The sequence below is a fragment of the Mus pahari genome, chromosome 3 (genome assembly GCF_900095145.1).
Source record: "Mus pahari chromosome 3, PAHARI_EIJ_v1.1, whole genome shotgun sequence".
NCBI lineage: Eukaryota > Metazoa > Chordata > Mammalia > Rodentia > Muridae > Mus > Mus pahari.
Genome location: NC_034592.1, coordinates 59626483 through 59642856, shown reverse-complemented (window position 1 = coordinate 59642856; position 16374 = coordinate 59626483). Strand labels below are relative to the sequence as shown.

The 16374-nt window shown below is 46.0% G+C and overlaps 1 protein-coding gene across 1 annotated transcript; it reads left to right on the top strand.

The window, feature by feature from the left end:
* The first annotated feature begins 1691 nt into the window (after positions 1-1691).
* On the top strand, positions 1692-15952 carry Chrna1 (cholinergic receptor nicotinic alpha 1 subunit). Its single transcript, XM_021193505.1, has 9 exons — positions 1692-1771; positions 6839-6984; positions 7105-7149; positions 8157-8266; positions 10307-10502; positions 11282-11519; positions 13570-13793; positions 14815-15054; positions 15465-15952. Exons 1-9 carry the CDS (start codon positions 1729-1731, stop codon positions 15594-15596), a joined length of 1374 nt encoding a protein of 457 aa, XP_021049164.1. The 5' UTR covers positions 1692-1728; the 3' UTR covers positions 15597-15952.
* The last annotated feature ends 422 nt before the right edge of the window (positions 15953-16374 follow it).

Here is a 16374-nt window from a genome sequence, read left to right as displayed (position 1 = left end):
GCCGAGAAAGGCAAGAAAACTGATATTGGAGACTAAACTGAGGCAAAAAGTCCTGTGTTGGGTACTAGAAAATTGTTTACTAAAACTGTTGTCCCGATTTCCTGGTGAGCAAAATGTCTATTGAAGCCTAGACCTCTAGCAAAAACATGGCGACACACACAGAGACTCTCGGCTCAGGTTTGACTCACTAGAACTCAGTCATGGGGCTCTATATAGAGGAGAGGCAGATGGGAAGAGAGGGTAACTCCATAGTCACAGGGTTGCAGGAGGGAGAAGGTTGATTATTGTACCAGTTAACTGATACAATGTAAGCAGAAAAGGATAACGTAGGTGTTCAGTTCTGCCCTCTGATCTGCAAGCCCCGCATCTATTTGCTTGGACCCTGTGGAGTGGGATAATTTGACAGGACCCTGTCCTTAGGTTCAAGGAAAGAGGCTTTGCTCAATATTCAGCCCTGAAGGGACCAGGGCATGCAGGGAGCAAGCAGCAAGGGCGTCTTCATATGCCTACTTTCTGCCGGAACCCACTAAAACTCTACAAAGAAGCTGAGTTTAGTTTAAAAAAAAAAATGCTTCCGAGTGAACAATTGCAAGCTGCTCACTGCTGAGCACATTCCATTTGGGGGATCTTTTAAACAAAGGGCTTGAGACGTTGAAAAGCTGTGCTCTCTGCGTCCCCGAGGGAGAGTAGGTTGAGGGGAGGCAGCAGGAAGCAGGAATCTGGAACAAATGCCACTGGGATGGAAGACGTTTCCCACGAAGTGCTGCGCTGTAATAACAGGACACAGGAGGCTGCAGTGGGCCCAGCTAACAGCTTTGGGTGGGCTTGGTACTGCCTGACAGAGATGAGGGGAGGGACTTGCTGCCTAGGGCCGTGGGGGAAAACCAGTTCACAGGAAAAAAAGAAAAAACCAAAACCAATCTTTGTCAAAAGCTGCATATGGTCGTATATGGAATTCTCCAGCATCCAATCCAATACTCGCCACTCCTTCCAAACTCATGCAGGCACAAAAGATGTCACAGTCAGGCCTGTGACACAGAATTTCATTCCACGTTTAGGGAGGGTACACGTGTGCTGTCTACTCAAATTTATAGCCTCTACTGAAATCTACTGTACACTTGCACGAAGTCTTTTGCTAATAATTGATTCATGGGAGAGCAGGATGACTCAGCGGGTAAAGGAGCTTGCCACCAAGCCTAATGAACTGAGTTTGATCTCCAGAGCACACACAGTAGGAGAACCAACTTCCGAAGACTGCTCTCTAGTCTACATAGGCACCATGGCATACCACCACCACCCTCACATAAAACAAATAAATAAATGTGATTTAAAACCCTATATACAAGACTAGAGGTACAGTACACTGGTAGAGCTGTGATAGTCATTTCTATTTAACCCATTTATATTTAGTAAGCACGTGTGAGGTCAGGGTTTGATCTTCAACACCAAACACAACGACAAGCCCCTGACTCATGATCTATGTAAACTCTCAGGCAGTTTACATCTAGCAGGAGTATAGCGATCATGTTAAGCAAAGCATGGCTGTGGCCACAGAAAGCCCCGAGCTTTGAGGCTGTGGGCACTCAGCTGTCATGCGGGCACACAGGTGTTGTAAGACAATAGCTGTGGAGTCAGCTGGCTTCCAAGGCCAGCAGCCAAGCTCCATAAGCCAGGCTGGAGTAGGACCGGCAGCAAGCTGCTGGCGGCCACAGCGGCACCCCACAGCCCATGGAGCTCTCGACTGTTCTCCTGCTGCTAGGCCTCTGCTCCGGTAAGTCCCAGGGCTGGGGGCTCTAGCCTTTGAGGGTGAAACACTAAGTTGCCATACCCCCTGTCCCATGCCCCGGTCTTGTTTCTTTGATGGGAACGCAGGACACAGCCACACCGGCCAGAGACTTCTCTATCAGTCATAGCTTGGGGTCGGCTCGAGTGGACTCTTGAGGATAGATGTTTCGGTTTGTTTTTCCCAGGGCGGGAGCTGCCTGATCAAAGAGAGATCCTGGTTGCTCTATGATCGCCTGGTCCCAGGCTCAGCCATGTGAACACCGTAGCGCCACTTGTACAATCTGAGCCACTGGTGAACTGTGCTACCATTCTGAGCTACCTTCATGTTCAGATGCCTAGCAGGCATGTCCGACACTCAGCCAGAGGGCTGCATGTGGCCAAAAAGATCTAGGAGCAATGCAAAATCATACACTTATTTAAACTTTGTTATTTTATTTATTATTATTATTTATTATTATTATTATTATTTGTAACTAGATTGCATAGTTTGGGTGTGAACTTTGTAGCTGATGGGAATTTTGTCACTCTAGAAATTGTCTGAGAATGGAGAGGTTTGATTGGCAGCTACAGGTGCCAGGAAAGGAAAACTGTTAACAAACGTAACTAAACTGTCTCTACAAGGAAACTGTTTTATTCTGTTTAGGTTTTTTTTTAAGTTCAGAGATTCTTTTTTTTTTTTTTTTAAGTCCACCACCCCACACTTTTTAAGGATCTTACCAATAGGCAGATTTTATGTTTGAGTTGGACTTATGAAGCCTAGCACAGCCCTTGACCTACTCTCTGCTCTGGAATGTGCCCATCACAACAGCTGAAACGCCATCCTGAGCCCCAGACTTCCGGAAGAGGGAAATAGGAGATGTGTGTCGGTTACTTCCGATGAGCTTACTGTTGATACTATTCCCCCGAGGAGCAAGGTGGCCCAAAGCTTGTAGCTCCTCTCGCTCTAACGTTGCTCTGACAAACACAGGCCTTCCAGGCAAGGACAGAGAGGATATGAGTATATATATATATATATCAGATCAGAGTTAGAGGAAATATCTAAACTCAGATCATTAAATCCTGTGGAATTTGAAGTTGATCCAACCGAAGCAGGCTCGGCATGTGTATGTATGTGTTTACAAACACTACACTTGGTGAAAACTTGCTTTAAAAAATGTTTTTAAAGTTTTTTTTTAATTTTATGTGTATTAATGTTTTGCCTGTATGTATGTGCACCGCATGTGTGCCTGGTGCCTATAGAAGTCAGAAAAGGCCTCAAATTCCCTAGAACTGGAGCTACAGATAGCCACAGGAGCCACCATGTGGGTGCTGGGAACAGAATCTGGGTCCTCTGCAAGAGCAGCAGGTGCTCTTAACTTCTGAGCCAGCTCTCCAAGCCCCCTCAGTGAAAATTCCTAAGTGATAAGCATCTAAAAAATACCTCCAAGACCTCTTAGAACAAAAGTTCACATGCAGCTGTTAAGAGACGTCTGTGTTGTGTGTTTTGATCAAACTAAAATTTCCTGTATTGATTCCACACGTAGTCTGTAAGAAGCAGAGGAAGCCCTGAGCAGGTGAAATCCTGGGTAAGTGTGTGTGCTGACATGGGCGTGGCCATGTCAAGAAGCCCCAAAAGCCTCAGACTCACGGAGGAATAGGAAAACCTTCCCCCTGGGTTGAGTCTCGGAGGGAAATGGCAAAGCCTTCCCCTGGTTCACGTGTGAATACTGGAAGGATGTGTAGAAATGTCCATCACAGTTTTCTGCCCCCTGGGTGTTATGGATGATGACTGCAGAACTATTCCTATGGAGACAGCTAACCTGACCCCCTTGATCCAACTGTATATCATAAACCCTGCATCCTTGCTTAACCATATGCAATAACTCTTCCCCGCCCCCCGTTCAATCTATTCAATAAATACATTGAGATCCCTGGGTGCCAAGGTTTCTCCACCTGAGAGACTAGACCATCCAATCATAGCTTTTCTGTGTGTCCGTGTGTCTATGTCCATGTGTCTGTCTATGTTTCTTTCTCAGTTCCCTCGCTGTCCCAACCAGGTCCTTTTCTGGAGCCATGCGAAGGTTGGAACAGTAGTCCATAGGAATTTAGAATTATAAAATGCAGCCTAACATCCTCAATTTGTTTATTGTAAGGAAACTGAAGGTAAAAGATATAAATTGGCCTGCGAGGCAGCAGACCATAAATTCTAGAATGTGATCACTTAAAACCTTGGTGTGTTTCCCCCGCCCCCAGGCCTAAAACAACCTGAAATCTCTAAGATAGAGACACAATCACATATGTGCAATATGATGTAGAAAATGCCCTTTGAACTTGTGGCTGAATTAGTCTCTTAGCATCAGTCCTCCGGTCAGGGTCACTTTCTACGTGCTTGCTGAACACACAACCGTTGCTGTTCTGATTACATATCACCTTTCAACAAACTTCTCCTGTCATCCACTGGAGAATCTCAGGCATGCCACTGCCACCTTTCTCAGAGCACATCAGTTCTCCATGGGCTAATAGTTACTGATGTTTATGGCAAATGGCACTCACCGTGTGCGTAGAGAGAAGCTAACCTTGCCAGGTTCACCTTCAGCGATTGTAACACTGCTAAAACAATGTTTGCATGCAGTAGACATTCAACAGATGTTTGGTGAGGTAGCAATGTCACTACAACCGGAGTAAAGCACAGCGATGTGATTTGGCAACACCAGGCAATGTTGACATGCCTTGTCTTCTATGTAGAACCTTCCTCTTTAATGAAAGAGAATTTACTGGCATGCATTGACTCCGGCACTGCAAGCCATATTGGAGCTGGAAAGGGATTTGCAGAATTCTTCCTTGGAGTCTCGTAAAATTCTATTACATCGGCTTGCTTGCTCATTCTTTCACTGATGGCCTATGGGCTGTTTCCTGGCAATGGACTGCAGAATGTTTCTATAAACCCTGTGGAGGGAAACTGTTTCTCCTCACCTTGCCCATTGAAACCACTCTAAGAAGTAGAGATTGAGGTGGGAATTTCTCACAAAGGGCATGGACAAGGGTAGGAAGTGAGTGTCTCCAGCATGCCCATTCCCCCAACCCTCCTCCCTTAGTGAATCATTAGGCCGGATGCACAGCTTTTCTGGGACATACTGTTGACCCTCTTGCTTTCTAGTGTGTTCCTCCTGTGCAAAATCTGGGTCTTTGCACAACACCCCCTCTCGAGGGTCATCAGCTTGCCTGCAGTTTGGGGAAGTTCTATGAGAAAGTTCTTTGATACGGTTGGAAGTTTTGCGTTTTAGACAACTTAGGAAGCTAGATGTGAGATGTGGCTGGGTCAGGGTTCACAGGGGTCACAGCGCAGATGTTTAAGCTATGCCTAGAGATTTGCGAAAGCTCAAATCTAATTAGAGATGACGCTTTACCTTTAGGAATGAGATAAACTATCTGGAACCCTGCTTCTAGCTAGGAGGGGACCTGGGAGGGCATGGCTAAGCACTGACCCTCAGTGTTCTCATCTGTGAAGCTGGGGTTAAAAGAAAAATCGCCCACTGAAACATAACTATTGGGGAGGATTATAGACAGTCATGGGATTTAACTTACCAGTTAGTTGTGTAGCATTAGTCATTTTATAAAGATCTAAGGTCTGGGTGAGAAATAACACTACCCAGCAAAGAGGGAACACATCTCATGAATCCAACATCTAAAGGTTTCTTGGCCGGTGGAGAAGTAATGGTGACCTCAGCAACAGCCTTCAGACAGGGGGTGTCTGGTTACATGAATCAGGGTAAATGAATTGCATGTCTGCTCTAGGACAGGCAGCCTCAGTCTTTGTCAGGCTGGAGTTATGGAGGCCCTTATATGGCACATGACAGATTTGGAAGGGTACCACCTGGGGATAAGGCTTGTAGCCAGCCCACAACACACTCATAAAATTAGGAGCTGGGATCACCACATGGAATGTGAAGGTTCTGTTAGCCGAATGATGTTGGGCAAGTCATGCACTTTCCGAAGGTCAGGGCAGAGAGGTCACCTTGCCTCTGCAGCCTCTGGGGGGATGGTACCTAGGAGAGCCAAGAAGGGAACTGTGCTCTGAATAGAAGTCCTAACCCCAAGTCACCCCAGCTTGGTTGGTTTGCTCTTTCTGTTTGAATTGGTACATGGCTCTAATGGCAGAGATTTGTCAAAAACTGAGATAAAATAAACATCACATAAATTTGATCATTTTAACCACTTAAAGTACACAGTTCAGTGGTAATATCACCATTACATAGTTCTGATACTCTTTCGTTTTCTCCTAAGGCTGTCCTGAACCCATTAAGTGTCCCTGTTCTCCAAGTCATTTGGAACCAGCAATCTTTCCACTTCTGTAGACTTAGCATTCCAGATGTCTCGTGCACCATATACCCTTTTATATCTGACTTTTCACACTAGCTTAATGAAGTTATCAAGGTGCATCCCTCTTTCGACAATATCCTTCCTTCCCCTTTTATGACTCGATACTACTCCATTGTTTGGATGCACCGTAATGCATCCACCTACATATTTGCTGATGGCACTTTGAGTATCGTATGTAGTGCTGCTATTCTTTTGGATGTACACCCCAGAGTGTACTTGCTGGGTCATATGGTAACTCTAGTTTAGATTGTTAAGGAACTTAATATGTTATATTCTCGCCAACAGTGTGTGAGGTTTTGATTTTTCCATAACTTCACCCAACTTATTACTTTCCTTTTTGTTCACTGGGCCAGCCTAGGGGCTGTAAGCCAGCATCTACTTTTAACTGCTAATGGTATCAAGAGATAGGCAACCAGTACATCCAGATATGTCAGGCTCTGAAGCACCTAGCCTTTCTGTGGCTTTTCCATGTGTTCGGTGTCCTGCTGAATGTGATGTGGCCAGAGGCTGCATTAAGTAAGGTCACCTATCCAGAGAACAAGTGTTGTCTCCCTGGGGTATGGGACCACACCAGCAACTGTGTCTGGGAGGGGACTCTGTGCTTTCCATTAGCTGGCTGTGCCACTAACCCTGGAGAGACTGTGCGCAGGGTGGAGAACAGCATCTGACGATATGTGTGTCATTTCCTGCCCAGCTGGCCTTGTCCTGGGCTCCGAACATGAGACTCGTCTGGTGGCAAAGCTCTTTAAAGACTACAGCAGTGTGGTCCGGCCAGTGGAGGACCACCGTGAGATTGTTCAGGTCACCGTGGGTCTACAGCTGATCCAGCTTATCAATGTGGTAAGACCAGGGCTGGGGGCTCCCTGTGGCACCCATGCTGTGGGACCCCAGCTTACACTGGACCATCTCCCCTTGGCTTCCCTACTCATGCCCTAAAGAAGGGATCTTCTCTCTTCTCAGGATGAAGTAAATCAGATTGTGACAACAAACGTACGTCTGAAACAGGTAATCCAGCTGCGTTATTGTATCTATGTTGTGTTTGTTCACCTGAAATTAAACCTGGGCTCAGGGGAAATAAATCTAGGTAGGAGAATCATATACCAAAATGTTGAAAGGAGGTCTGTTGGGATGATGGAAGCAAATATATACACATATACATATATACATATATACACATAAGCACATATGCACATATACACACATATGCATATATACACACATATGCACATATCACATATATGCACATATACATTTATACATATATACACATATACACATATGCAGATATACACACATATACACATATGCACACATATACACATATGCACATATACACATATATGCACATATACATATATACATATATATACATACATAAATGCATGCATACATATATACATATATATATGTACATATATGCACATGTGCACACACACATATATACATATATTTATGTAAATGCATGCCAATGTCCTGTTTGATTTGGTTCTCTTTTCATGTTTGCTCCTCTCTGTGTGGATTCGTTTGCTAGGGAGACCATAGCCAAGCAATACAAACGAGAAGGCTTTAACGACAGGAGTTTATCATGGCACAGTTCTGGAGGCCAGATGTTCCAAAGTTAATGTGTCATTGGAGCTTGTTCCCTCTGAGGACTGAGGGGAAATCAATTCCAGAACTTTCTACTGGGCTTGTAGATGGCCGCTGTCATGTTCACAAAACGTTTTCTCTGTGTATTTGGTGTCTGTGTGTGTGATTTAAATGTCCTTTTTTTATAAAGATGCTGGACAAAGGTTCACCCTAGTGACTTCGTCTTCACTTCATTCCTCTATAAAGAGCCAACTAAAGGCCCATGCTTAAGTATGAGCTAGCACTTTGCAAGAGTGATTTTCACCATAATACAATTCAGCTGGTAACACTGTATTTCCAAAGCTTGCTGGCCCATCCGAATTCTGGATCACTCTAGGTTGGACACTGATTTGGCCTTCTGACCGAGGAAATGTCTCCCTTTCTAGCAATGGGTCGATTACAACTTGAAATGGAATCCAGATGAGTATGGAGGAGTGAAAAAAATTCACATCCCCTCGGAAAAGATCTGGCGGCCGGACGTCGTTCTCTATAACAAGTAAGCAACGCCACAGGACCAGGCAGGGTGGGCCAGCGTCCCCTCGGAAGGACTGGCACATGCGTTTCCCCATCGTTTGCATTAAATAACCCTTAAAACCAGAACCACGTTAACAGGCAAGGAGTGCCATATGGCGTCCCATGTTATGAATAGAAACAATTATGGAAGCCAAATTGAATCAGGGCTGTGGGTGGGGACATTAATCCCAGAGAGCTGCAATGGTGCTTGTGGCAACCACAGGAAACACCAGGACTTCTCATCTCTGAGTTCCTTGGGATCGAATACCTCCCCCTCCAACCCCCCCCCGCCCCAGGGATCTCAACTCCCGGGAGTGTTATCCATCACATCCTGAATGCCATCTCACCATCAGTGCCCGGATGCCTCCCTTGCCATCCACTGGGCCCTGCAACAGACTGTGTGTTGTGAAATTATAATGTGATTCACGACACTTGGCTTAATTACACGCTCATTATCATATGCCCTTCATTTGTCAGGGAATATTCATTTCAAAGAGCATCCTTCCAAGGCAGGAACAGGAGCATGCGCAGTCAGCTAGCTAGAGGATTTGCAGTCTGATTCTGTGCTTTACAGCAGATGTTCCTGGAGCTGGTAGGGGCTGTGGATGAAAATGGTGCCCTCTGGCGGCCATCCCAGCATCTAGCACACAGCTAGAGCTGGGATTGCAGGATGAGCCAAATTCCCCATTGTTTGGTGGTGCGTTTCTGGAGAGAGAGGTTGATAGATGCAGTGTCTTGTCTTCAGTGAGAGCTCCATAACTCTAGTTCTCTCCGAAGAAGCACCTCCGTGGCTAGAGAAAAGGGCCGGGGATGCAGCTCAGCGGTAGAGGATTTGTCTAACATGTGAAGCCCTTATATTGAACCCTGAGAACTAGAGGAAATGAAAGGTTTAAAAAAAAATGTTTCCGGTTTCTGAACAGGGATCCAGCCATGTGGCCATGTTGGATCTTGGAACTCACATGGCCTCCCACTCTTAGGCAGCGAGGGACTCTGTGCCCTTCTCTCCCACCTACAGTGTTCGCTCCCCTGCTGGTCAGGGGCATCTGAGTTTGTGACTTGTCCCACCGAGTTCTAAACAGCTCTCAGAAGAACATCAGTCCTGCCCCTCCCCTCCATATAATATTCAGCTGCTAGGAGTGTTTTTTTACTTTAAGTTTTAGTCTTTCCAGCCAGTTCTGAAAGCACACAGATGGAGTCTGCCATTACAGGTGTCTCTGGGGACAGGACAGTTAAGGCTGAGGTGCAGCGGGCCCGTGTCACTTGTTACTCTGTGAAGTCTGTACGTTACCTCATTCATCCTCCGAGACGTTGACTTGGGCCTTGCTTAGCGCTCAGAAATCTGCATTTGACTTTCTCTCATTGATTCATCGCTAGACTGGCCTTTGCTACATAGCCCAGACTGACTGGGGAATCTTTTTTTTTTTTTTTTTAGATATTTTCTTTATTTACATTTCAAATGCTATCCCCAAAGCCCCCTATACCCTCCCCCGGCCCTGCTCCCCAACCCACCCACTCCTGCTTCCTGGCCCTGGCACTCCCCTGTACTGGGGCATATGATCTTTATAATACCAAGGGCCTCTCCTCCCATTGATGGCCGACTAGGCCATCCTCTGCTACATATGCAACTAGAGACACAACTCTGGGGGGTACTGGTTAGTTCATATCGTTGTTTCTCCTATAGGGTTGCAGACCCCTTTAGCTCCTTGGGTACTTTCTCTAGCTCCTTCATTAGGGGCCCTATGTTCCATCCCATATACAACCACCAAACCCAGACACTATTGCATATGCAGAAAGATTTTGCTGACAGGACCCTGCCATAGCTCTCTCTTGTGAGTCTATGCCAATGCCTGGCAAATACAGAAGTGGATGCTCACAGTCATCTACTGACTGAGGAATCTTAATCCACCTGCCTCAGCTTCTAGAGTGCTGGAATCACAGGACATACCATCACACTTGCCTAGTGCCTGGGAATGTGTGGTTTTTGACCAATTGGAGATATTGTCCTCTCTTATCCTGACCACAGTGCAGACGGCGACTTTGCCATTGTCAAATTCACCAAGGTGCTCCTGGACTACACCGGCCACATCACCTGGACACCACCAGCCATCTTTAAAAGCTACTGTGAGATCATTGTCACTCACTTTCCCTTCGATGAGCAGAACTGCAGCATGAAGCTGGGCACCTGGACCTATGACGGCTCTGTGGTGGCCATCAACCCGGTAGGTGGTGGCCTCCTGGGATGCAGCTGGCTTCAGAACTAGGGCTACCTAGGTGTCCAAGTCAGCATCTGGACAGTCACAGGCGCCTGGCACCACCCTGAGAAGTGTCTAGGCGTATGGCTTCCACTTGAGTGCCACGGCTCTTTTTTAAGAAAACATTTAAAAAATTTTATATATGTTTTTATATATGTGTGTGTATATATATATATACACACACACACACACACACTGTATATATAAATATACAGTGTGTGTGTGTGTGTGTGTGGTGTATACACTGTAGATGTTTACAGACACACCAGAAGAAGGAGGGCATCAGCTCTCATTACAGATGGTTGTGAGCCTCCATGTGGTTGCTGGGAATTGAACTCAGGACCTCTAAAAGAACAACAATCAGGGCTCTTAACCGTTGAGCCATCTCTCCAGCCCCTGAGTGCCAAGGTTCTTAATACACTGCCCAGGAGGGCTAAGTAAGAGCTTAAATAAATTCTCTTTGTTATGTGTTGTCTAAAGAAATCAGATAAAAACGAGTCTTGAGTGTGACTTGGGGGCCAGTGTTTGAAAGTTTCCTGGAGATCTGAGTGTAGAGCTAAAATGAACAACCCTGACTTACTATATGATGTGTTCTATAGGAAATAAACCTATTACATTACCCCAAAGCAGTGGGGCCCAACATCCCTCTTGGCAAAGTGGCCCTCCGTACGGTCCATGGCTACCATGTCTCTGTCCTTCCTCGGGGTGATGTAGCAGGAGTCTGCAAACCTTGTTTTGATCCTCAGGAAAGTGACCAGCCCGACCTTAGTAACTTCATGGAGAGCGGGGAGTGGGTGATCAAGGAAGCTCGGGGCTGGAAGCACTGGGTGTTTTACTCCTGCTGCCCCACCACTCCCTACCTGGACATCACCTACCACTTCGTCATGCAGCGCCTGCCCCTCTACTTCATTGTCAACGTCATCATTCCCTGCCTGCTCTTCTCCTTCTTAACCAGCCTGGTGTTCTACCTGCCCACAGACTCAGGTGAGTGCGGTTGCCATGGTAACAGCAGCCATGGAGCTCCTGCTGCTAGTTTAGGGACAGCCAAGGGGTAAGTGTGCACTCACAGAGGTGCAGGGACCCAAGTCATCATTGCTGTGTACAGGGTGCAAACAGACACTTGCTGGGTGGTGGTGGGATCTGAGTGGAGCTCACAGCTGGGAACCAAACTCAGATCCTCTGGAAAAGCAACAAGTGCCCTTAACCACTGAGCATCTCTCAATGTGCATGGATATTTTTGCCTACATGTATGTCTGTGCACTACATGTGTGTGCTTGGTGCTAATGGAGGCCAAAATAGGGCATCGGTTCCTGGAATGACAGTTATAGATGCTTGTGAGCTGCAGTGAAGATCCTGGGAATGGAGCAGCTAGTGCCCTTGACTTCTGAACCATCTCTTTTGGCCCCCCCCCCCATATTTCTTTTGAACACATAAGTACAAATAAATATTTTCAACTTCCTAATCAAATGAAACCCCTGAAAGCAAGAGAAAACACTGCTAGAGCAATACAGAACTAATTAGCATCTATAAGTACTGACTAGTTTGTGACTGTAAATAGTAAATACCTATGAGTACTCTAAGCGTGGTAGATGTTAGCTATTATAGTATTATTAGATAGCAAATGGCAAATAGCTTGATAACTTTAATGTTTATAGTTCTGGCTCTTTTTTGGAGATAAAATTGAGGATTCCTCGCTTATCTTTTCTCTGTACCCTCCTTTTTAGTCTCTTCCCACATTCACAAAGTCACCAGTTCTAGGATGTCTGTGGGTCCTGAAATCCAAGGATGCTCAAGTCCCTCATATAAGATGGCATTGTAGTCACATGGAACCTCTGGAAAGCCTATGCTACTTAAAATTGTTCCTTGCCACAATGTAAAGACTATTCCAATAGTTTTCACATCATTTGGTTTGAGGGATTGTGGCCGAAAAATCTACATAGAGTCAAAATAGATACAATTTAATTTTTCTGAATATTTTCAATCTGAGTTTGGTTGAATTCTTACAAAATCTGCAGATACAGACCTTTGTCTGTCCACCTACCACCCGGAAAGGGTGTGACAAGTTCTACAATAACAGCAGAAAAGGCAACACAAGAGAGCGCCCTAGGACCCCAACAAGGACAGCACCCCACAAAGATGACCCAGTGCCAGTCAGCCTGACTCTCCTGCAGCCTGCCCAGCCAGGACCCCCGAGACTCAGGAAAAAGACTGAGGAGTTGGGAGGTCCCCGGACCACAAAAACCAAATCAAACCAAGAAATGAGTGAGAAGACAAACTTTCTAGACCAAAGTGAGAGGGGGCGAGGTGGTTGTGAGCCCCCGGGTGTTAAGACAGCACCTGGATGGCAGACTTTGTGGGGTTTTTTTGTATGTTTGTTCTACAATTTGGGTCTAACAGCTTCACATTGAGAGAAAGGTATTTCTGAGCTGCCTGGCCAACTCCTAGGTAACAGAAAGACCAGGGGCAACGTTTATTCAAACTTCTACCTTCTCTAGCTTGCCAACCCAGAGTCCCTCTTGTTTTCCTGAATCCCAACAACAACAAGAAAGAGTCTAGGGCATGAAACAAAGTTGCCATTCGCTGCTTGGCAGCTGGAATGGAAACCTGGCCACTCGATGCTGCCAGGGCCCTGCGGTCTCTCAGAAAGGATCACCAGAATTATCCTTTGAGAACGAGCTGGTCACATCCCTTGGGTTTTGGTGGCTGATGGGTGTGCGGGGACTGCTTGATGGAATTGTACCAGTGGATGCTCTGAGCAACAGCAGCCTGTTTCTATAGCTCTGAAAGCTCACATTGAGAGCGAGGAGCCAACAGGCTCAGTCTATTCTGAGGCCATTCTCCTGGGCTTGCAGAAGACACTTCTCCGTGTCCTCCCACAGTCTTCCCTGTGCATGTCTGCATCCAACCTCCCCCCTTACTGTGACACCAATATACAATACTCCTGTTCTGCCTTAATGGCCACGTATCCAAATTCTGACCTCCTGGGAGTTCAGGAGCAGGCGGGTTGTTACATTTCTTCCTTTCGCTTTTCTAGGGGAGAAGATGACGCTGAGCATCTCTGTCTTACTGTCACTGACCGTGTTCCTTCTGGTCATTGTGGAGCTGATCCCTTCCACCTCCAGCGCTGTGCCCCTGATCGGGAAGTACATGTTGTTCACCATGGTCTTTGTCATTGCGTCCATCATCATCACCGTCATCGTCATCAACACACACCACCGTTCGCCCAGCACCCACATCATGCCTGACTGGGTGCGGAAGGTGAGCGCTGAGATTCCCAAGTCTCCCTTCAGTGAACCCAGTGAGTACTTAGTACTTAGTCCTTCCTGGGCTTTAGGGAACCTGGAAAAGGAACTGCTTCCTTGGGGGAACAGCTCATGTAGCCTTCCCGGAGACAGTGGAAAGTAAAATGAGAAAATGAGTTAAGTCCACTCCCAATTCGAGTTTATGGAATCTGACTAGAGATTAATAGACCCCTGTCTTATGCATGGACATTCTTTAGCTTTTTATTGGTGTATTTTCCAATTTGTGAGTAGACATGCGTATTTTCACTGGTGAAAATCATCAAGGACAACAGAACAGGAAGGAGAAAGAGGAAGAGAGAGAGGGGGGGGGACCCGATGTGAGGCATGTGCTCACAAATATTTATATTATTGAACCGAAAATGTGTTAATACTTCACATATGTTTTTATTTTAATTAATTTTGTGGTCATGCTGGGGGTTGAACTCAGAGCTGTGGACATTCTCAACAAGCACTGTCCTGCAGAGCCATATCCCCCAGCCAAATATGCCCACTTTGATAAAGGTCATAGAGATACTGAACTGTGTTGGAGTCAGTAATACTGGCTTACCATGTAGGATCTCTGGAGGAGACTAACTGTTCCTGTTAGATGACTCTGGGCGAGACCTCTGTATACTTAACAGCAGGAACAACAACAAGAATGGAAGAAGAAGAAGAAAAATAGTAGTTATCTTGTGAGGCTAAGCGTTTACATAAGGCTGCAGGAGCTGTAAGACTGCCAGGAACTTTCTGTTGGCATCTGCACACAGGCTCCCTCCTGTGGCTAACTGCTTACATTACAGAATCATAGCTGTAGACTGCAGCTAAAAGGTAGTGCATAGACTTTGCCCTTTAGTACTGTCCTTTTGTTTTAAGGACAAGGAGGGTGAGGTCTAGAAATGCTGGGTGACTTGTCCAAGATCACATTGCTTACTCAAAGTCAGTGATTCTGTAAATACTGACAAAAGGTCTCATGCCAAGAATTTCTTCTTTTATGTTAGGTTTTTATCGACACTATCCCAAACATCATGTTTTTCTCCACAATGAAAAGACCATCCAGAGATAAACAAGAGAAAAGGATTTTTACAGAAGACATAGATATATCTGACATCTCTGGGAAGCCGGGGCCTCCACCTATGGGCTTTCACTCTCCGCTGATCAAGCACCCTGAGGTGAAAAGCGCCATTGAGGGTGTGAAGTACATTGCAGAGACCATGAAGTCAGACCAGGAGTCCAATAACGTAAGCTGTGTGGCTCCCAGTCCACACCTCCGAGTCTGTCTGTCTGTCTGTCTGTCTGTCTATATATCTGCCTGCCTCTGCCTTCTGAGTGCTAAGACCAAAAGTGTGCGCCACAACCTCTAGGCTAACACACCTCTGGGTCGAAATGATTAAATGCATAAGTGTGACAGGGAGGTTGACCAATGAATTGGCTCCAAGCTCCAGTTACTTCAGATGCCCTGTGCCAGACTATCCCTGGCAACTATAGTAAGTCATTTTTGGCTTAATTATGCAAAAACTAAAGATTGTAATATTGGCCTCAGGTGTTGAGGTTTGGAGGTTTACATATTGAAGGCTAGGCCAGTAGGGGGCGCTATGAGCCTGTGTCCCATCTCAGGGGTTTCCTGTCTAACACCCTCTGCTTCCCCCAGGCGGCTGAGGAATGGAAGTATGTTGCCATGGTGATGGACCACATCCTCCTTGGAGTCTTTATGCTGGTGTGTCTCATCGGGACGCTGGCTGTGTTTGCAGGTCGGCTCATTGAGTTACATCAACAAGGATGAGCAGAAGCTGAGCTAAGCCTACCTCTGCCCCAGCCAGATGGAAGAGAGGGAGCTCTGTCTCCTTGAATGCTTTCACACTTACCAAACATGCAGTGTTCTCCATGTCCTGTTAATGACAGTGATCTCTGCTCACACTGCTATAGCCTTGAAGTGTCTCCCCTTTGTTTCTGCTTTTAACACTACGGGTCTCCTTAAAGAGTGAACCCTTTGTAGTAAATAAAAGTGAGTCCTCAGAAGAAGTGTTTGTTTCTAAATGGCCCTTGGGAGAGTTGTGCTTGGATACTCAAGGTTTTCTGTTTGTATTGCTGTTGCTAATTGTTTTTGTTTTCTTTCCTTTAATAAATATAATTGTACTTGTATGAGTGATCCACCTATGTGTATGTCTCACATACACGCCTAGTGTCCATGAAGGTCAGAAGAAGGTATCCGATCTCCTAGAACTGGAATTACAAATGATTGTGAGCTTCCACGTGGAACCTGGGAATCAGGTCCTCTGGAAGAGCACCCAGTGTTCTTAACCACTGAACCATCTACCTATTGGTTTTTTGTTTTTTTTTTTTTGAGACAGGGTTTTTTTTGGTTTTTTTTTTTGTTTGTTTTGGTTTTTCGAGACAGGGTTTCTCTGTGTAGCCCTGGCTGTCCTGGAACTCACTCTGTAAACCAGGCTGGCCTCGAACTCAGAAATCCACCTGCCTCTGCCTCCCGAGTGCTGGGTTTAAAGGCGTGCGCCACCACGCCCGGCTTAATTGTTATTTTTAAAGTGCTGAGAGTCCCTTAC

Coding starts and splice junctions, on each gene's coding strand:
- Chrna1 (XM_021193505.1), top strand. CDS start 1,729: ATGGAGCTCTCGACTGTTCTCCTGCTGCTAGGCCTCTGCTCCG. Junction 8,267..10,306: donor GACGTCGTTCTCTATAACAA/GTAAGCAACGCC, acceptor TCCTGACCACAG/TGCAGACGGCGACTTTGCCA. Junction 10,503..11,281: donor CTGTGGTGGCCATCAACCCG/GTAGGTGGTGGC, acceptor TTTGATCCTCAG/GAAAGTGACCAGCCCGACCT.